Genomic DNA, 21,345 nt, shown 5'->3' on the forward strand with positions numbered 1-21,345 from the left:
CTTTGCATCAATTTTCTTTGATTGTTATGTATGTTCTGTGTCAATAGCTAACTTTAGCCGTTGTCTGTAGCAGGTGGTCATCTTATCACTGTTTTGTTAGGCACAGGTTGAAACAAAGGTGTTATGTATCTAGTTTTGTGGGCTGGATGCAAGGTGCTACTATCATGCCACTGATAATAACAAAATCCATTCCCTGAAGCAGTAAGGCAGTTTTCAGTGCTACACTTATCACATGTGCAGATATGTCTTCTGTGGCAAGGGCATAAACATTTCAACCCTACACCAAAATTGAAGATTTGGCTTGGGAAGAACAAGAGTAGAACATCATTTCTAGTAGCAAACTGTTGTGTATGTGCTACTGACAATAAAACATTTGCAGTTTTGTCTGTTGATAAGAAAAAGGGAATCACATTTGAACTCAGTCCAAGTGCACTTCAAACCATAAAGTCCCAAAGGACTGGGCCCACCAAAATTTATACTCTGGTTAGATGGTTTATGAAATGTAATTTCATTGTGTATTTAGAGCTGGGTACTCTTTTTCTGTGTTTAATGTTACCTGTTGAAATAGCAGATTATTTTCTTTTCTGCCAATATACTTGCGGAGCAAAGGACAAAATATTAAGTTACTTTAAAAGCTGTCTTGTGTATTATTTTTTTTACACAGAAATGCAAGCTAAAACTAAGTATTTTTAATTATTATATACAGAAATGTAGTACATTTCATAATGTCCCAATTAATAAATGGTTTTAAACAATATTTTTCATTGGGTGTCTTTGACTCATCTTGGCCTATGGTCCTATTTATTGCTTCTATGAGTAGTTTAGGATTACTTTGGACAGACCACCAGCTGGACTTTCTAAGCACTTTTGTCCAGAATATTGCTATAAATTAACAATTGAACAAAAGTTAGAAAATGCCAGTATTACTTCCCTAGGAATTTTGGCTTTTTGCTACAGAAGAAATTATCTAGCATTTACAGCTAGTACATACAAATGTCTTGGGCTCCCAACTCCCATCAGCCCCAGAAATAATGCATGTGCATTGAGATTTGTGGGATTCTGGAGCAGTATTTTGTTTAATGTGGATACCATCCCTTGTCATGTCCCTTGTATGTCAGGAGGTTTCTGAAGGTGATTAAGGGTCTAGTGGCTGCTTTAACTGCTGGATTATTTAAGAAGGCATGTAGTTGGTGTTCTGTTAGCCAGGGTATTTGGGTGTCCCCTAGTTTGTCTTGTATTGATATGGGCATGTTATTTTTGTAGAAGTCTGTTAGGTGGTGTAGGCCTTTGGCTTGTCAAGTTTTTATTCGGAAGTTTTGGGCTGTGGGCTTAGTGGAGATGTGGTTGGGGAAAATTTGCCTACTGTGATCCTGTTTAGTGGTGTGGGGGTTTTCCTGTTTGTTTTGGAGGAATGGGTATGCTATGGTGGTGGTGTTTCTGATTGTGTCTATCCATTGTTTTGAATCTTCTTCTAGAATGTATGGGATTATGCTTTACTGAAAAGAAGGAATGTATACACAGATCTGAATTGTTCCAGGCCTACTATGTGTGTGCATGGCACAGGAAGAAAAAGGAATATAAAAAACCTTACAGAAACAGAGAGATATACAATATACCAATGTTCAAAATTGATTCTAAAGACAGCTACGTCTTTTAGATTCATTGTTTGGCTCAAGCTGGAAGATGGTAAAAGCTCACCAATGCTTTTCTTTTGGTATTCCAAAGCTACCCTATACAGCGGTGGGGGAGGGGGTAATACTATGCAATGTCTTACAGCTGCAGAGTCAGATCACAAGTTTAATATGGCCTGAATCTAAATCTCTCTTATTGCTAATATTTGTTGCTTATCTCAACTGTTAATGCTTTCCAGGAGGTGTTGCCAGCCTTGTAAGCAATAAGTGGTTTTTGTGATAAGTAAAATAATACACAACTATTAAATTCTTTATACTTTAATATTAAAGACAAATATATGCAAAATAATATTTTATAGCATTCAAATCAGTAACAAGATGTTTAGAATTGCAGTATGATTAAGTTAACAAATTGCACCAGGTGATGTATACAAAGTTTATTAATACTAGTAAAAAATATGGTGACTCAACAACAAAAAAGGCAAACGTAAGGTGAAGTGGCCATGCCACCTTCTTTCCATTATTATTCCCAATATGGAACCACAAAAGCATGAAGAGAGACTGAACTCACTGAAGACCAATAAGTAGGCAACATACATTAAATATTTAGCATGTGCAGAGCCACAAATGGGAATCAGAGTTACAGACATTAGAAAATGCTCCCCTTACAACAAAAATGGTAGTGCATGCCAGCCTCCATTAAAGAAAGCTTGAAATCAAAGTCTGTACCAGAAATGGACTTCATATTCATCGTTATATGAAGTCAACATCAATTTAGAATACTTTAAAAATGCTTCTGTTGGTTGTGCTGTGAAGCCAAGTCCTTTGTGTAGAATGATGTGTTCCCTATCCTGCTTTATTCTACTTCAAGAACATCTTGAAAGACACAGACTTACAGATGCCCACAGACACATAAATGTAAACATATTATCCAGTTTAGTGTTTAAAACCTTTGATATATATTTTGGATATAAATATCCTTCAGCATTTTTACAAGGTATAATCCTGGCAGTTAGAGTCACTTTTCTTATGCCGTGGGGAAACTGCTGTCTTTGTAGGTGACGGTGAAGCTGCCCCAGATGTTTCAGATCCTCCTTCCACAATACCTGGTGAAGACACCAGATGAGGTGCTTTCTTCCTCCCCAGGAATCCTCCTCCTTCAAACCCACTTTTCTTTTTATTGTCTGCTTTGGCTTCGTTTTCTTCATCAGTTCCTCGTTTCTTCAGCTCCAATACATTTTCGGGCCCTTTCTGACCATCAGTTGCCCCATCTGCTGCTCTGGTAGCTCTGATCTCAAGTGCTGCTATTGAAGCCCTTTTGTCAGTTATGTTTTCACCTGTCCTCTTCACTTCTGTCTGTACAGGACTCTGGTTGCCATTCTGAAGAATACCTCTGTCTACCATAGTTTTGTTCAAATTAAAAGCCTGGATCTCTCTGTAGCTGTGAAAACTCTCTGTCCGTCGTGCCCTGGCTAATAAAGGGCTCTCCCTATATGGCCGTATGGAACCATATGTAGTGGTTTCGTGGATCATTTCACGGTGTTGCAACTGGAGGCTGAAAATATTTTATATGCATGAGTAAGAGCACCAGTATTAATGAACACAGTCACACTGAACAGATACCACAAGCTAGAAACAAGGTATTCTCCTTTTCGAGCATCTATGGTGCTGTTGCCTGTGATGTTACCAGAGCTATTCCACATAAAGATAGTGGAAATTAAATGTTAATGGGGGAAAGTATCTGATCTTTCTGGGAGGCACTTATTTTGCATATTTAACAAAAATTAAACTTGTAACCTTTTGACTGTTGGCAGCTGACTGTACCGAAGGAGACTTCTCTGGCTGATATCTACATTAGTCACACTGAAGAGTAGATCCAGTAAAAATCAATGAATTTGAGTATGGCTCATGTTGGCTATCATTTTCTGTAACATGCAGTTCTAACAGGGAACCACTATGTCCAAAAAAATCCAAGTCTCAAAATGTTTAAAGTACTGAATGAAAAGATTCGGATTACAATTTACCAGCCAGTACAAACATGCAAGGACATACCTAGAGCTGGATTCACGCAGACGGCTTTGCTGCATCACTGAAGTGGCTGGGCTGATATTGGGAGTCGCACAGCGAGATGTGCTCAAGTCACACTGATCCAGAAGCTTAAGCAGTTCTTCTTCTGTAGGACCACCCACATCTTTTAAGAGAAAAAACAGAGACCAGACACACATGCATTTAAACGGCCATACTCTGCCCACACTGCATAGTCCATCCAGATCAGCACCCTGTCTCGTTTGAGCCAAATACTGAAGTAGAACCCTGCCATTTTTTTAGCATGCTGTTCCTATCCAGCCTTGCTGATCTACTGCAATTCACTCGGAGATCTACCAATAAATCCTCAATCTACCTTCTTCCCACCTCTGCAATAGGTTGGAACTGCAGTATAGGAAGAATACAACATCCTACTGGATAACTACTAAATCTGGCTTCTTTCATTAATAGAAAAATTGGATTACTGCACATCTGACTATATCAAGGCAGATACCTTTTTCTTCGCTCTTATTAACCATATCCATAGCAGTGGTGAGGTCCCACATCTGAATACTGCCATTCACGTGCCCCGTGAAAAGGTAGCGCCGTGGTCTGGAGCCCATCCGACTGGATCCCTCACATTCTCGTACAGTGAAGGATGAAATGGTAGTACAGTCAACAGCCTGAATTTCACATATCCTGCATTAGAAATTGCACAAGGGCACATTAAGTCAACCAATCTGCAAAAACAAGGGCCATTTTCATTTTTAGGTAAAAGCTTAGAGATTACTAGTAAAACAAAAATTGTAACAGAAGTGTTATTACCTGACGAAGAAATCCTTAAACACCAAGACGGCAGTATCTTATAAAATTTATTTAAAGAGTGCACTAAAAATAGGACACTTCTGTTACTACATAACACACCATAGATATTCTCTGCCTTTCAATTATCCAAATATCCAATCTGACATGCAAGCTAAGAATCAGCAATGCAGCCCTGTGACAGTTATGGAAGGGGGAAGAACCTCAGGGCGCTCATGAGATGTGGTCTGCCAAAGCCAGCAACTGGCACTGATGTGCTTGTAGGGTTATAGACTGTGGCCATACTATACCATAATATCATCATGCATATGTTAAAGAATGTTCTAGAAAATGCTTTGCTCCATACTGATGTGGAATAAAAACTCAACTGTTTCCATCCCATAAATAGCTATGTAACTGCCAAGAGTCAGAATCCTTGCAGTGCCTTGCTAGTGGTAAATCACAAATTGTTAACTTGCATATTATGCCGTATCAAGAGGGCCACAATTCCTCCCCAAATTTAGTGGGAAATTCAGTGGTAGTCACAAGGTTCTCCTGGAAGCATTTGTTCTATGAAATGTTCTATAAACTGGCATATGCTTTTTTGAAAATTCTGCCTAAGTAATTCCAAGAGAAACCTGTGACTACAACTTCTGCTTTGTAATTGAGAACCCGTCTCTTTTTAGCGAAGATGGCAGAGTAGATGTTCCCAAAGCAGTTCAAGAGCAAATGCAAAAGAAAATCTGGAACATCTGAATGCACCCAATGAAAACTGCTGCCATGGGAAGCAATAACCAACACAATTATTTCTGAGATAAAATGGGTATACATGAATGCAGGTTTAATTAACACGTAGAAGGCATAGGTTGATTAGAGTATGCCTCCAGTAATCAAAAGAGAAGGAGGAGAACAGAAAGAGGTCAAAGTTGAACAAGCTTTGAGTTATTATGTTAAGATTTACCCTAGTACAACACCAATTTTAATAAACGTGTGGCAGTTTCTTCCTGTGCAAGAACAGAACATTAAATCATAGTGATTTATAACATTTATTGGGATGATAATTTGGCCTCCAACCATATTACAGGCTTCTAATGCTATTTGCTTAAAAACAAACAAGCTGTCAAAGGGATAATCTAGGTGCACAGAAAATGTACTCTTGATTAATTTCTCTAACAGTTGCTTATGATTGTACGTAATGAACTTTGATGCAAAGAAGATTGATTCCCTTAAAGAGTTTTATTCATTACAAGATTAAGCAATAAGAAACGATAGGCCATGTGTTAAAGATACTGTGTGTCGGTGAATCACTATTAGTGGCCTTGGTTGTACTAGCAGTTTCAATTTTAGAACAGTGCTATTTCCTTTAACTAGTATCCAGGGCTTTCAAAAACACTTTAGCTGCTGTTTCCACGTCTTTGGATTTCATTTACTTTTAAATGGCCAAGCAACATATCATATTATTTTATGAAAGGTAGCAATACACACTAGCATATGGGAGGAACAGAAGAGAGCTCTAAAATAAGGGATATAATTAAATGCCCATTAAAAAAGTGGAAGTTAAATGCAAACCTGCCTGCAGGTAAACTATGGTTGTAAAATACAAATTTTACTATTATGAGTAAAGGTAAGACCCAAATTGATTCTTTGTCCTTCTATATCCTTGTACCCAGATTTTCAAATACTTATCAATGTTTAGTTCTTGAAACATTCCTGTAACTGAGTAAATTCATTTTAGAGATAGGTTGGACATGCAGAATCATAGCCCTCTGCTGCAAAAGTAGGATACCATGACACCCACTCATTTTTTCTGCTCATTGCCAAGGATCTAATAGCTGAAAAATAGACGCAGAATAAAGACGACATTTAGCAAATGATATGCAGGATCCAGAGGCAATAAACAGCTTTGAGTCCTAATCCTTGTGACACAGTATTAAAGCGACACAAACTTGCTTTCATACAGGGCTGGTCTTGACCTTGTGGAGAGAAACTGGTGCATGCATTTTGTGGACATTATCTTTACCATTTGAAGGGGGGGGGGGGAGAGAAGAGTTCGAACAGCTTTTGTTAGGGCAGGAATTTTTATACTGTATTTCATTCCTGCCACTGTTTGCCCGAAATCAGCACAGCACTAAGCCCCCCAATTATGGACTCATATTCTCAAATGTTATCTTTGCTGAGAGTGTAGACCAGGTGTAGGGAATGTTTGGCAAAGTTACAGGGAACCAGGCAGAGGGCCTTCTCGGTAGTGGCGCCCTCCCTGTGAACCACCATCCCTTCAGATGTCAAGGAAATAAACAACTATCTGGCTTTTAGAAGACACCTGAAAGCAGCCCTGTTTACGGAAGTTTTTAATATTTGGTATTTTATTATGTTTTATATATTCTGTTAGCCACTCACAGTGGCTGGGGCAACCCAGCCAGATGGGCAGGGTGTAAATCATACAATTATTATCAATTATTATTATCATTATTAGCCTTCCAGATGTTGCTGAACTCCCATCATACCTGGCCATGGCCCATGTTTGCTGGGGCTGATGGGAGTTGTAGCTCTTCAGAGGCCACTGAACTATAAATTTCCACACCTGGCGTAGAACAATTATTCTAGTGATAATTTCAAACACGATGTGCAGAATGTAACCTGCCTTCCCTCCCAGCCAACAGGATTACCAGAGAGTCATCATGGCACAAACATGAAGGTATTCTGTGACTCCATTATGCGTTCGGTCTTGGGTACAACAGTTCTGCTGGCCTTTTCATTTTCTTTCAGTATCCCCTGCGCCAAGAAAATGTGAGGCAGCAGTGGAGGAAGTATAATGTATGTTGTCCACAAAGTGGAAAGAGATAATGGAAGCAAAATTTGAGAAGAGTGGGATACAAAGCAAATTAGTTGACTGTACTTCTGCCATTGTCTATGTGGAACTAACAGTGAGATGAGCATCTGCACTAATCACCTGGCCTGATGTGAGAAAAACAACACTGGCACCCTAACAAGGAAGCCCTCCTTTCAAACTCCCACATGTCATCAGTGGAAATCTCATGGATGCAGAGATATCTTTTATCATACATTAATCCGAGGTAGAGACAAAAGTCATGGTAGTTTAGTGTCAGCCAAAGCTATTTTGACAATCTAACACTGATTGTTGTGCCAGAGCTAATCGTGGAAACTTAACCAGAGAATCCTAAAAAAGGTAATTTGTTTGGAACATTAATAATGAACAGGGGGGCCACTAGGGGGCGCATTGGAAGATGGCCGACAATACCATCTCTCCGACCCACACAGGGTAATTAAGAGGCTGTTATGGGAGTAGGCAGCCTCCCTTGTTGCCCCAAGGAAATGGGGAACACTGCTCTTGCCTGCTGTGCCCATAAATCACCCCCTAATTCGAAAGAAGGGGGTGAGGGCCGTAGGCAGAATGCCCCCGTGTGGACATCGACTCTCCTGGACGCTGTCTCTGATCGCGTACTAGTTGCAGCAATTTGGAATAATTAATTACAAAAGAAGCAAATGCACATATTTCAAGTGAAGAAGGGAAGTGAAGTCTGCTAATTTAAGTGACCTCTGCGAAAGAAGACGACAGGCTGGAGAAACAGGAATATTTTACGATGAAGATACACCAAAGGCGGGGTATGTTGACAACGGGGCTGAATGGGGGGGCAACCTTTTTTACTTTCCTTCTATGTGATTTACAAGAACCCCTCCTCATTAGAACCGTCGGTTGAACTGACCCAAGCAGGATGATTAAGGTCTGTGTGGAGATAAACTTTAACCAAAAGTATGCTTTATGGAGACCGAGAAGCAATAAGAGCTTTTGGGAATGGCGCAGCAATTAATTCGGAGTCGCCATCTTGCCAAAGGATTTACAGCCGGGAGGAAGAACGGATTTGTTTTCAGACTGCATTCCTAGTGAATCTCTTCAGAGGTTTTGAGAAAGGAGGCAGATTGGTGAAGATTAATGACGCTAAGACTGTTTTGATGTATGGAAGTGATGTTATATGGAAAACGTCTGGCTATGGCTACTGGATAAAAAAAAGAATATCCACGCAGGATTACAAACTGTTCTAACCAGCTTGCGGAGACTATCAGAGGTCACAAAGAGAAAGGAAAAATATATGAAAATAACAACAAGAGATGTGGAAAAATAATAAGAAAGGACTAGATAGTACTGTGAACATCATAAGGTTAGATTTGTGGACATTAAAACAGCAGTAAGAAGCAAGAAGTTGATTGCATCCCTTCGGAACTTGAAATATGGGTACCCCCAACAAAAATTTAAAATTCGGCTGTGTAATTTGGAATTTATGTAATTTGGTTTGATTTGATGTGATTGGTCGGTTAATAAAAAATTATTCTTAAAAAAAAAGAACATTAATAATGAACAGAATTATTATGCTCTTAGGTGGTACAGTAGCTCACACCATTTTGTAAACATTGGGATTTTATAATCATTGCAGTTAAAATTCTTGACATAATCTTACCACAGTAAAACTTCTTGAGCAAATCTTAACACAGTAAAAACAAACAGAACTTCTTGTTAATTACTAGTCTACAAATTTACAATTACTCTTGACCTTCACTTTAATACCCAGCTGCACAATAATTTTGTTGCTTACCTTTTTCCAGTAGAAGAGAGCCTCACAAATAGTTTGTTAGTGATAGGAACAACTTTTTGGATAAACACCTGTTGGTCATCACGCTCACCAAATGGTCCTGTAATTGGAAAGCAAAGATGATTTCTCCCCCTCAATTCAAGGCCCCTGAACATTTTTGAAATATATATAGGTAAAGGTAAAGGGAACCCTAACCATTAGGTCCAGTCGTGGCCGACTCTGGGGTTGCGGCGCTCATCTTGCTTTACTGGCCGAGGGAGCCGGCGAACAGCTTCCGGGTCATGTGGCCAGCATGACTAAGCCACTTCTGGCAAACCAGAAAAGCGCACGGAAACGCCATTTACCTTCCCACCGGAGCAGTACCTATTTATCTACTTGCACTTTGTGCTTTCGAACTGCTAGGTTGGCAGGAGCTGGGACAGAGCAACAGGAGCTCACCCCGTCGCAGGGATTCGAACCGCAGACCTTCTGATCGGCAAGCTCTAGGCTCTGTGGTTTAACCCACAGCACCACAGTAAATATTAGATAAACACCCATTGAATTCTATCTACTAGTTTCCAAGTTTTCTGTGAAAGTTTTCAAAAAGCTGTCCAAAATGTTTAACAATGCACCTATATCACTACCGCAATGTGGCCCATAACAATCCCTCACTCAATACTGTTCATAGATACTCAATACTGTTCCTTTCCCCTTAAGGAAGTCTCGAAATCACCACCCTGTTTTTTATGGATTAAACTATTGTTAGTAGTCACCAGTTACTAGTCATTTTCTCTCTGCATGAGCTGTATACTCAGAAACATGTTTGCCAAGGGAGGGTCATGGGGCTGAGAAAGAAAGAGAAACTTGTAGTCCCTCCCCCACTTTATAATCTTAATTTCATTTTTTATTTCATATTACCCTGAGTAATATCACAAAACTACAGAGTCGGTAAAGGTGCAAATGCATTAACTGTTCGGAGATCTGTACTGGTTGGCCATTTGCCCTTAACTGCTTGGGTCCAGCTTACCCCCTAGATACTCTCTCAATTGTTTGTTTGCAGAACTCTCACTGTCACAAGTGCCACGTAATACCCCTTCTGCACTTTCAAGAAACTGAAATTTTGGTGTGGCAGAATCTACACTTTGGAAATCCCAACTCCCTGCTTCATATTCTTTTTTAGTGCATGCTTAAAACATTTTTGTTTAGGGGGCCTATCCAGCCATGTAGAATTTATATATGCTTTACCTCTCTTTAGCTACTGCGGATTTTAATAATCTTTTGAAAGCTTTTAAATACCCATTTTAAACTATTTTTAATCTGGAACTTTTAATGTTTTAGTTTATACGTTTGTAAATTGCTTAGGAAGTTTTGGTTTTTTAAAATAATCAAGTGCTATATAAATTATTCAATGACTGAGAAGTGAATCCCTGGACCACCTTCCTGCCATCTAGCCCAAGACAGCTACTTCTTCCACTACAGGCCATTTCACATATCCCCTCCTCTTGTCATTTCCCATATCCTCTTCTCTCTTGAACACTGCAAGATAGAAATGTTCCATTCAGAGTCTCAAAGAACAGATTAGCTTCCCGGCTGCTCCACTCAGAATGCTTTATCTACCTATATCATTTCCAGAAGAGTAACTGCCATGGCTCTCGGTCTCTTCCAAGGACAAAATTTTGAATGATGCCAAGGGAGTCGATCCTGGCTGTGTTGAAATCATTCCTCTGAAACGTGTCACTGTCCAGGTCCGAACATGATTGTTATCTGCACAAACTAGAAAAAGTACAAGAAAAATGGTTCACAAAAAGATACAGCTATCATTCTAAACCTCAACCAAAGTCAAAACCTCACAATATTTTTGTGTTACTAAATCTCCATTCCTGTAGCCTCAATGAAACTTTGTAAGAATTGGTTTGTATTTTGAGTGCCTTCCAAATGTCTGAACTGGGGGTGCTTGTGGGTCCCTTTGTTCTATAGGCATAGATTCAGGTAGGTAGCCGTGTTGGTCTGACACAGTCGAAATAAATTAAAAAATTAAAAAACTGTCTAGTTGCACCTTAGAGACCAACTAAGTTTGTTCGGGTAAAAGCTTTTGTGTGTATGAGCACTTCTTCATCTTATATCCAGAACAAACTTAGTTTGTCTCTAAGGTGCTACTGGACAATTTTTTAATTCCTTTAGGCATAGTCTGCTTAAGTCTTGCAGGAAGCACCAAGCACACTAAGATGAAGCTACAGTGCATCACTGTGTGCTAATAGTGCACCATACCCCTCATCTCTCTCAGAAACACACTCTCTCTCTCTCTCTCTCTCTCTCTCTCACACACACACACACACAAGCCCCAGGAGGAGTCTGTGAAGTAAAGGATATATTGCCCAGTGACTGCCAACTCCCATCCAGCTATGGATATTTGCGTTTGAGCCTTGCCTCACCATATCACCATTGCTATCTTTACTTTCTTCTATAAATTGCACTCATGACCTCTTAATCTCACTGGGCTTTCACACCAGAAACTCGGTATGAACAGGAGGTGCAAGTGGGGAAGTGGCTTTTATCCACTCTCTTCCCAGCTTCAGAAGTATAAAGAAATGAATACAAATTAAATAGGAAATGGCAGGAGATCCCATTTCTTCCATCACGATTACCTGACACCAAATGTTTCTCCGACAGCATGATCTTTGTAACAGGGCTTCGATGAACTGTGAAAGTCTGAAAGAGTTGAGGGCCTGATCCAACCGTTTCTGGGTGTTGCACAATCACACGCACCGCTCCTGAACTTGTGCCGTATGCAATCTCAATCCAATTACCACTTACACCTACGGAAAACAAAACGCCAATACAAAACTGCACTTGCTTCCAAAATGGAACAGGGGCTCAAATCTGCCTAGGAATTCTGCATAAACCAATGAGAGGCTTGTACACAGCTCCACAGCTTTTTAGAGATGTGCCCCATTTACGTGTTATTATTTGCCTCTTACTGTTCTGTAACAACTCAGCATTAAATTACTGCAAATTTCTTTCCCCCCATCCCCAAGACATCATGAAAGTTGGCAAGCAATGTTGGCAAGGTATGAACAAAAAATGGTAATTGAAAGAAAAGTTTGGAATTATGCAGCAAACAACCTTCTTGAATTACTAAGCCATCTTCCAGAATATGACACCTCTAGTCCTAGAACGGTTTAAACAAATAACACACAGCAATAAACCTGGGTTTTTATCAAGCGTAAACTGAGAAAGTACAGGCATGCAATCCTGATTTTTAATGAACATTCTGCATGGTTCATAATTTTTTTCTTCACATTCTCACTAAGAAGATATTCTTAGGCAATGCTTGACAGTGGCACCAAGGAAGCCTCCACTTCCCCAATACTCACCCTGCAAAAATTATTATTTCAAAACTGCACTGTAGAAGACAACCATTTTTAAATAGGAATGACAGGGGTCCTAAAAGTTTGGCTGCTTGGTTTCAATGATAAAGTGGATAATGTGCTTCACCTATAAAGAAATACTGCTAAATAATTCAGCATTTGATGTATCATTTATGCCATTCAGAAACACAATACTTGGGCTCTCTTCACAAAGTGTGGCCATGACTGCACTAAGAAACAGCAGGCATGAGATTTCTAACTGCACAAACTTATGCTTGAATGGGCATAATGTGCTCACGTGTCATCTATATACATAAACAGGAAAAAATAATGCCTATGAATTTCCTGCTCTTTAAAATATAAATTAAAAAAAACCAAAATCCACAAACATATTCCGGTTGAACATACCATTTAATATGTTCCCTTGCAATAGGACAGATTTAAAATGGAACATTAACTTAAATTTCTTACAAAAGGATGCATCAAGAAGGTCATAATAATGCTCCCATACAGTGTCAAACATTTATAAAGGACATTAAAGGTGAAGATGGTACACACTTGTTTTGGGTGTGAGGTAAACACTAAGTGCTGTTATGGCATCATTGGAAGGGTCATGGTAAAGTTCTGTCACCAGAAGATCATTATCCTTCATTCGTAGTGGAAATTTCTGCATATCTGTAAAATAAAAATTTAAAAACACACATTTATTCACCTATTTATAAATTACCATCATCAAAATATATTAGGGCACTGAACAATAGGTATAATAGTCATCTTAAGGTAGCAAATAAAAGAAATTCAGATCATGATTCTACCGTATCATGAAGTATTGTAAAGTGTTGCTAATTTTGAATGGGAGAAATTTCACAGTCTTACCAATGTAATATATGGAGCCATTGTTGCAGCCCAGCAGTAAGAATGACCCAGCAGTATCATAACTGGTGATGGGAACAACATCTTGAACCTAAGATAAATAAAATGCAAGTAATGTACAGTATTTAAAATTGCATTTTTTCCATCAGAATGTATTCAGTATTTCACTAGAGCCAATGCAATATGGACCTATGCCGTCTGCCAGTGTACTACAATTTCCCTTTTTAAAAGTGAATATAATTTTATTAGAGTTTAATTGGAGCTATTCAAAGAATGTTAAAATTTACATGATATAAGGCAACTTCCTAAAAGTTTATGAATCTGTGAAAGAACCCCATTGCCACATCTTGAAAGTAGTTTCTCTAACCATTTTTCAGATGTCGTAACCACAGGAAGGTTGTTTCTCAAGAGCATTACAGCTCATGAAAATTAAAACAAAAATAGTATTTTGTTGATACTTCTTTGTAGAGTGAAGACAGCTTTCAGCTTCCAGATAACCTGCAAGTCCACTTTTGCCTTCAAATGTTCCCACCAAATAGCAATTCCAGAAAGCGCAGTTCACGGCGTTGTTTAGCAAGTAACTGATTTGCTCAAGAGCAATAATGATCAGCAAGTTTGTTATCAGTTCCATCCAGATTTCTCTTGCGGGTTCCAAGTTAAAATGCCTTTCTTAAGAAAAGGCAAACTATCTTCCATCTGTGTATCTAAATGCTGCCCACGTTTGGGGAGGACCATACATGTCCTGCGCCCATTAGATGGAACACTTGATAGACAAATCTAAAGAAAGCGGGTAGCAGTTTTAAGAAACAGAACTCACTCTTAACAAGTAAACTTCAACAGCATTAATGGTAAAACAAAAACAACTTGAGAGCCTGTCAGCCTGTCACAGCTCATGCATGCTGCCTCTGCCATTTTCTCTAGTTCTCATTTCCATTTCAGTTCCCATCTCAACCCCCCGAGAAGAGGTTTTTCAGAGGATGGAGGAGGCATGGTGGGAAGGAGGGCACAGGGAATTCCCTTTAGATGAGTGCTCTAGCACAAGAGAAGTTTGGGTGCAACCCACTGTATTTGTTTATCAGCTTGTAATGATTAAAAAAAGAAAATCCAAACAATATTAAGTTTTTCTATAATATCCAGAGAACCCACAATGCATAACACAGCAACATACAAGTCACTTATTGAGCCCCGAGAACATAGGCAAGATGCCTTTGGATGTCCATCTCACTACTTGCCCTCTTAACCCCTGTCCAGTCTGCCTTGTTTATACAGTTTGAGGGGGTGGGAGCTGACCACATGAATCCAGGGGGAGGTTATCCTTGGATAAGAAGCCAGTCGGTCTCCAGAGCCATGAGGGTGGTGCCTTACATATAATGGCCAAAAAAATCTGGACCAGGTTACGTCAAAGACTGCTTTGCCCTCCATTGCACAGCAAGGGCAATAAGATCTACAAATGTAACCCAACAGCTCTATTCATTCCCACTATGCTATTACATTCGCAAGAGTCAAAGACACACCATTTCTTACCAGAAACATATTCACACAACTTCAGCAAGCTTCCAAGGAGGGGTGTACATAATGTGAAGAGGACATGTGTGATAAGTACAACTATAAACCAGACAGTGCCTATTAACTCCTAAAGTAACACCTAAAACATAGATCACCTTCTTGCAGATTAGGCAGAGACTCAAGAGTTTTTAAGCAGGTACTGACAGAACTTTTAAAGCGGTTTTAGCTGTTTGTGTTAGATTCAAATGCACTAGGTCAGTTTTCAATACGTAACAAGATTATTATGTTATATCACTTGGCTTTTTGCATTCTTGCAGTGTTAGTCATTGGCATGACTGTCACTTATGGGTAAAATCAGGATTTATTCAACCAGTACTGTGGCAGCCACGGGAGTCAGCCTTAGGTCACTTCTGCCTCTTGAGATTTGCAAGGCAGCCTCTTGGATTTCATTACAGTGTCTTTACATTGTGCCACAGAAACATTCATCTGGCTGTGTTACAAGGTTTGTTTCCTGCATGAATGCCCAGCTCTTCCCTCAGTCTTGTCTGGAATCCAAGAATCTCTATTCTCATTGTCAGAATGCATAATATATAAAAATCACAGGGCATTTGAGAATAGAAATATAAAATAGATATCTTTGAGGCATGATGTGCAGTGCAATCAGTTCGAGAGCTTTTGAGGGTCCTCAAGATTAACATGCAACTTGTTTGTCTTTGATGTAGTCTGACTTACAAGTAAATGCAATAATAAATTGTAACGAAGGATAATAAAAAAGAATCCTTAAGAATAGGTAATAATAAACTTTACAAACTAGCACCCTCAGAATTTATGTTGTTTTTACAGTATCATAAAACATGTCATATTAAGCATTTCTGTTTAACATACCTGCCAGTGTTGAGTCACGGCATTCCATACTCCAACTTTTCCTGTATGACTAGTAGCCACCAACTGGTTGCCAATGAAGAAGAGAGCATCCACAGGAACTCCAAGACTAAATACTCCTATTAGAAGAAGAAAAACAACCACCAAAGAAAGTGTGCATTAAGTTTGCTTCCAGAAAAAATATGATCAACCAACATAAAGAGGGGAAAAATCAAAATGCAATGTGAGCATTACAATGCTGCTTTAAGAAAGTTAGAGAGTTTTTTTTTTTAATCAGGTAAGAAGGCAATAAATACATTATATTCTGCTGTAACAATATTCTATCCAGCTGCTGGCTGATTTAATGGAAGACTCAGCAACATAACCCGCTGTGACTGGGTACAGTCTCTTCTACACATTTACTTTGTGAGACCCAACAAATGCCTCAATATGTACTGAGGTTACAAGTGGCAGAAGGAACAGCAGGTTGCACGGTCATGCTTGTCGCAAGCACAAAATTAAAATGGTTATATTCTATGTCAATCTGTATTAACCATTTCTCGTTTCATACTGAAAGCAGACTCTCAGGACTGTATCCAGTGAAGAAGTTCCATTATCACAAGGATTTCCTTCTGCACAACAGAATGCCCCCTCTGCCCTCTCACATATCCCATGTGCCCTCCCCAATCTGCTCTGGAGGGTTGGGGAACAGATCAGATTTAGAGAGTGAATGGGAGGAGGAGCCAGAGGGAAATTCCATTGCACAACCAAAAATCTAGCATTCCTTGCACTAGTAGAAATACTTTGTTTGATGCCACCCTCATTCTTTGATTCTATGACGTTAAATTGATCCATGTGCGCATTGTTGCAAACTCTCTCTCCAATTATGAATTGTCCAATTTGTGGCACAAAGTGACATGGCTGATTAATTCATTACTATGGCTAATACGAATGTAAAGTGTTTAAATAGTCAGAATACATCAAGACTGAAGAGATCTTGTACTTTTCCAAGTTTATTTTCTTGGGTGGGGGTGACTTGACAGAATGTTTGTCAGTTGTAGCCATCAGATCAGATTTAATAAGATTAGTATTGGAGACTGCAGCAAAAGAGTTTAGCATGTTGCCAGATTAAGTGACTTCACAGTATAGTTTTTAATTGTAATTTTAAAGAGTTAATTAAACCTGCAGTAGAACCATGCAATTATATGAACATTTTTAAGTATAAAAGCTCTATATAAACCCTTTGAAGACCCTTCAGAATTCCAGACTTTACAAGGGTAAACTGTGATACCAAAATGGTATTTTGAAGAGGACAGTAGCTGCTGTTTTCAGATAACAGTCAAGAAGCCTGGTGCATAAAGTGACTTAATTACAATGCCAAATAATTTTTCAGGACATATGATCATCTCTGATACTGACTATATTTAACAGCAGGGCGCATAAAAGCAGGCAATAATAAAAAGGAGAGAAAGAACTAGAATTGATTACTCTGGAGAAGGATGAGGTTCAGGGAAATCAAGGAAGACAGCATGAATAGTCTGAAGGAATTTAAAGTGTCACTCCTGCTTAGGCTCAACAATCCTGACGGCCGTCCACAGGGAAGACGACGGCATAAGTAATGACAGGTTCTTGTCTTAAGGGGCTCTCTCAGTAAAATATTGCTTATAGCAGCAATCCAGTAGTGGTATCTTATGTAAGTAATATTGAAGGGAAAACAGCCTCTGGGAGAGCTCTATCATGGAGATGCCAGCCCTTGCAATTTTCCATAGATGGTGTTGTCAGCTTCTGAAGAGTGTTTGTAACAACAAATTGTTTCTTTTACAGGACATGAACAAAGCACTACTTCTCTATCCTAAGGCAGGGCTGCTAACATTAGGCTCTGCTAGATAAATGGGCCTGTAAAGTTCTCTGAAAGAGAAGAGTTTTGCTTATTAAATGAACTGAAAACTCTTTGGGATGTATTAATTTCAGAACATTTATAACTTTTAGAGCATGCTACATAACGTAATGACTCTAATGAAGCCGGATTGTTCATTTTCCGTTTAAATGCTTAACTTAAAAATTAAAATTCATTAACGCTACTTGAAAAGCCCAATTTAGATTTCGTTAAATGCAGAGGGGAAAGCTTGAAGGGGCTTTTCTTTGTCAAATGTGTTCTTGACTCTGACGCAACAGAACGTTGAAGAAGAGTTGGAAGTAACGTTAAAAGCCGAAGTATAATTCACTCCTGTTTTCTCAGTACTACTTTCTTTTTCCACTGGTTAACAATGGTATGAGTTTACTATGCAATCTCAAGGATCCCAGCTATAATCCAAACCCATGCCTGCATGTAGGCCACCTGTCCTTCCTTTGACTGGCTGTACTGCCATTCCTTTTGGCTAAGAATATGATTTACACAGGAAACACAATAATAAATGGGCATGCAAGAATGGGTAAGAAGAAAGTAGCGACAGAAAATAATTTCTCTTTCAGTGCTCTATTCTACCTGGCAGGAAAAGGGGAGTGGGGGGAGAGATCACTACAAGCCCCTCTAAATCGAGCTACAAAACAGCACAGCAGATCCCAAGTTCAAGCCCCCTCGATACTTTTATCTGCTACCAGCATGGATGGAGCATAGTTTCTACCATAATAAACATTTGGGACAATGACAAAAGTGTATTCTGCTCTTATATAATTTCCTTAAGTAAATATTGTTGTTGTTTTACTGTATTATTATTTTACTTCTTCAAACTTTGTCAGCCACATGATTACTCCATATTGAAGGACACTCTAAACATCTGATGAATAAATTTAATAATCTCCATACTGCCAATGTGCAGACACAATAGCCAAACAGAATTGAATATTCACACGTTGTCCACATCATTTCCCCCACTAAAATACTGATTTCCTCAAGGGGCTTAATTACTTGAGGGCAGAAAACAAACCTACTCTACTGAGTACCTCTCTAATCATACAACTTATTTTGGAAAAATGCATGAAGATACTACATCTATGCTGGCAAGTAGATGAAATCTATGGTGACAGCTCTTTGTGGCTAGAGGAAACAGTCTGTCATTATCATTACCCTATTACTTAAATGTTACTTTTGGAACTCAAAAGATTCCTTGTATCTTTCTCTCTGCCCCTGCTCAAAAAGGCCACTGCTGATGTTTGGAAGCAAGTATGTATTTTAATAAGTAAGACAAGCCATCAATCAGATCTGCAGAGTGAAGTATTTGGCTTCTCTAAAAGCCCTTTTCATGTTTATGTACCTTCTGGTAACATGAAGCCCTTGGCTCTAAAGCTGCCTGGTGCCCAGTGCTGGCTATCTCGACTAATTTCTGCTCAAAAGATTATTAGTAGCAAAGCATTGCCCAAATTGTGTTTTTTGAAGGTTATCAGAAGGAGACCTTGAGAAACATGGCTTTTAGTAAGAACAAGACAAGCTGGCAGTCATTCCAAACTGTCATCTCTAATTCCCACATTCAGGTTCACCATGCAGAGCTGAAATAAGTCAGTCAAAAATTAAATTACTTTCTACTTATTATCACAACAGGGCTTCAGGAACACTTCAATAAGTGACATATACCACTATGCACCCATTAAGCCAAGCACGGCTTTTAGATTTTATCTTATTTCCTATTAAGATACTGCTTTAGCGTATAAGTGATGGATAGAGAAGCAGCTATATGAAGAAATAAAATGTTGAATGCACAAAAGTTTACCTTTCATTCACTGTGGCCAAAAAGTTTGACAAGCAATTGCACAGTGTAATTGGAAAACAGTGAGCCAATATATATTATTAGGAACAGGAACGAGAGTGCACACTTGCCTATTTCACTGCCACTACCACCATCCTGAACGCTCCATAAGATGATACTGCTCTCAGATGCGACAGCAACCATTTTATCTTTGTCTCCATGTGGACCACCAACAACCTTTGCATTGAGAGCAACACGTTCAATAGTCCAGTCTAAATAGGGACTTGTGAACACTTGTTGCCATCCAGAGGATTCTTTGATTCTGAGAGAAAGATATACAAAAACATATTTTTCAAGCAGGTTTTCCAGGATAGGCCAAAACTTCAATGAACAGTTATTCCAACTTGTCAAAATGGAACGGAAAATTTATTTGATGTATATCATATTTTTTAAAAATGCCAACAAAGGAGAAATATAGTGAAACTTATCTTCGGTACCTACAAAATCTAGATATAATAATCCTCTGTTCCTTATAGGATATAAGCCACAGTCTGGATTTATCTAAACCAATATGTTTCAAAGGAAAGGAGTGAAACACACTTTGTCTAGTATTCTGAAAGGTAGACTCCTGGGACATCTTTCTCTTGCTAATTTCACATAATCAGCAGATTCCCAGCAATGGGGAGGGAGATGGGATGTACCATTATCTACCATTATAAAGCATAATAGCACTTTCTAGGTGCTGTGCACAGATTAAAAATGGGCTAGTCCCTCCCTGCCTGTAGGCTTACAATCTAGCAGAAGCAACACAAAAAGGATGGGTAGGGAAAGAAGAACAAGAAAGGCAAGCCCTAACTTTTAAAGTTCCACAATAGTTCTTATAATGAGCGGCTGGAATGGAGACAGTTGGGGGAGGGGAAAAGACCAATGATATTTGGGTCTCTCAACCAAACTGCTGCAGCCTGGTGGAATGGGATGTAATAAGGTTACTACATAATAACTATTCTGAATGAGACTGTCCTTGTAAGATGTAATCTGTTTGTCTGGAGCATGAAAATCATTCATAAAAAAATTAAGCTGGGACCATGTCTAGTCTGGTATGAGGGCAGTATAGGGAACATTTCTATCCTTCTTTGTGCAGCTCATCTTTGCACAAGAGAAGAGTGTTTTCTTTCCTCGTCTGCATAGATACCTATGGAGAAATATGCAGGCTGGTGGGTATTCATTCACTGTTGAACACTCAAATGCAAACTAGACAGAAAGCAACAGTATAGTAGAAATGTTGTAACTAATCTATAGTTGTGGGAAACCTGCAGCCTTATTCGCAGCACCTCATTTGGCCCACAGCATAGTTTGGCCCAAAGCACATCCAACCCTCCGTTACGTAATGGCATAGGACATCAAGTGCAAGACAGGTAAACTCTAAGTGTACTCCTGATTCTTCCTGTGCAGTTGCTGGGCAACAGAAAAAGATTCAAAATTCAAAAAGTGCTGAATTACAGCTGCAAAGGAAAACTCAGAAGTGCACAGACTCTTTTTTTGCAAGCACGTATTGAAGGTTGCAATTTGGGCTGCACCAAGGAAGGATCAAGAGCAACCTTAAGAGTGTGCTCCTGATTCATCTGTTGAACGTGGAAAGCCACCTGGATAAGAGTTCCCCACCCCCCTTATACTCTGAAGGACATAGGAAGCTACCTTATGGGGAGGGGGTGTGAAGTCTTATCAGTACTTCTCAGGTCTCTAAAATGTCGGGACAATCCTGGTAGTGGGGGCATGTCACATTAAACATAAAAAACCCAAACAACCCTATAGTTTACTGTGAATGAGTACCATGCTCATGCACACTGCTGAAATCTCGAGCACTTTGCTTCTGCCTTGCTTCTGCCATGTTGCTGGGGGCAAGTCATAGTCTGCCTTGAAATTACATCCAAGACATGAACCACGAAAAGATCATAGGTTTCCTGAGAGGGAAGAGCAAAGTGCATGTGGTTTTAGCAATGTGAATAAGCAT

General features: G+C 39.3%; 1 protein-coding gene across 2 annotated transcripts in view; it reads right to left on the reverse strand.

The window, feature by feature from the left end:
- Positions 1 to 1,933: 1,933 nt before the first annotated feature.
- Positions 1,934 to 21,345, reverse strand: part of KCTD3 (potassium channel tetramerization domain containing 3) — a 31,702-nt gene continuing 12,290 nt past the window's right edge. For both annotated transcript variants that reach the window (XM_081000511.1, XM_081000510.1), the window contains exons 9-18: positions 19,466 to 19,656; positions 15,676 to 15,791; positions 13,288 to 13,375; positions 12,970 to 13,086; positions 11,689 to 11,859; positions 10,661 to 10,816; positions 9,068 to 9,164; positions 4,171 to 4,355; positions 3,684 to 3,822; positions 1,934 to 3,186 (exon numbers count right to left, since the gene is read on the reverse strand). In XM_081000511.1, the coding sequence (XP_080856637.1) occupies positions 2,622 to 3,186; positions 3,684 to 3,822; positions 4,171 to 4,355; positions 9,068 to 9,164; positions 10,661 to 10,816; positions 11,689 to 11,859; positions 12,970 to 13,086; positions 13,288 to 13,375; positions 15,676 to 15,791; positions 19,466 to 19,656 (1,825 nt within the window). In that variant the 3' untranslated portion in view covers positions 1,934 to 2,621. The remainder of the gene's footprint in view (positions 3,187 to 3,683; positions 3,823 to 4,170; positions 4,356 to 9,067; positions 9,165 to 10,660; positions 10,817 to 11,688; positions 11,860 to 12,969; positions 13,087 to 13,287; positions 13,376 to 15,675; positions 15,792 to 19,465; positions 19,657 to 21,345) is intronic.

The sequence above is a fragment of the Podarcis pityusensis genome (assembly GCF_964106645.2).
Source record: "Podarcis pityusensis genome assembly, chromosome: 3".
NCBI lineage: Eukaryota > Metazoa > Chordata > Lepidosauria > Squamata > Lacertidae > Podarcis > Podarcis pityusensis.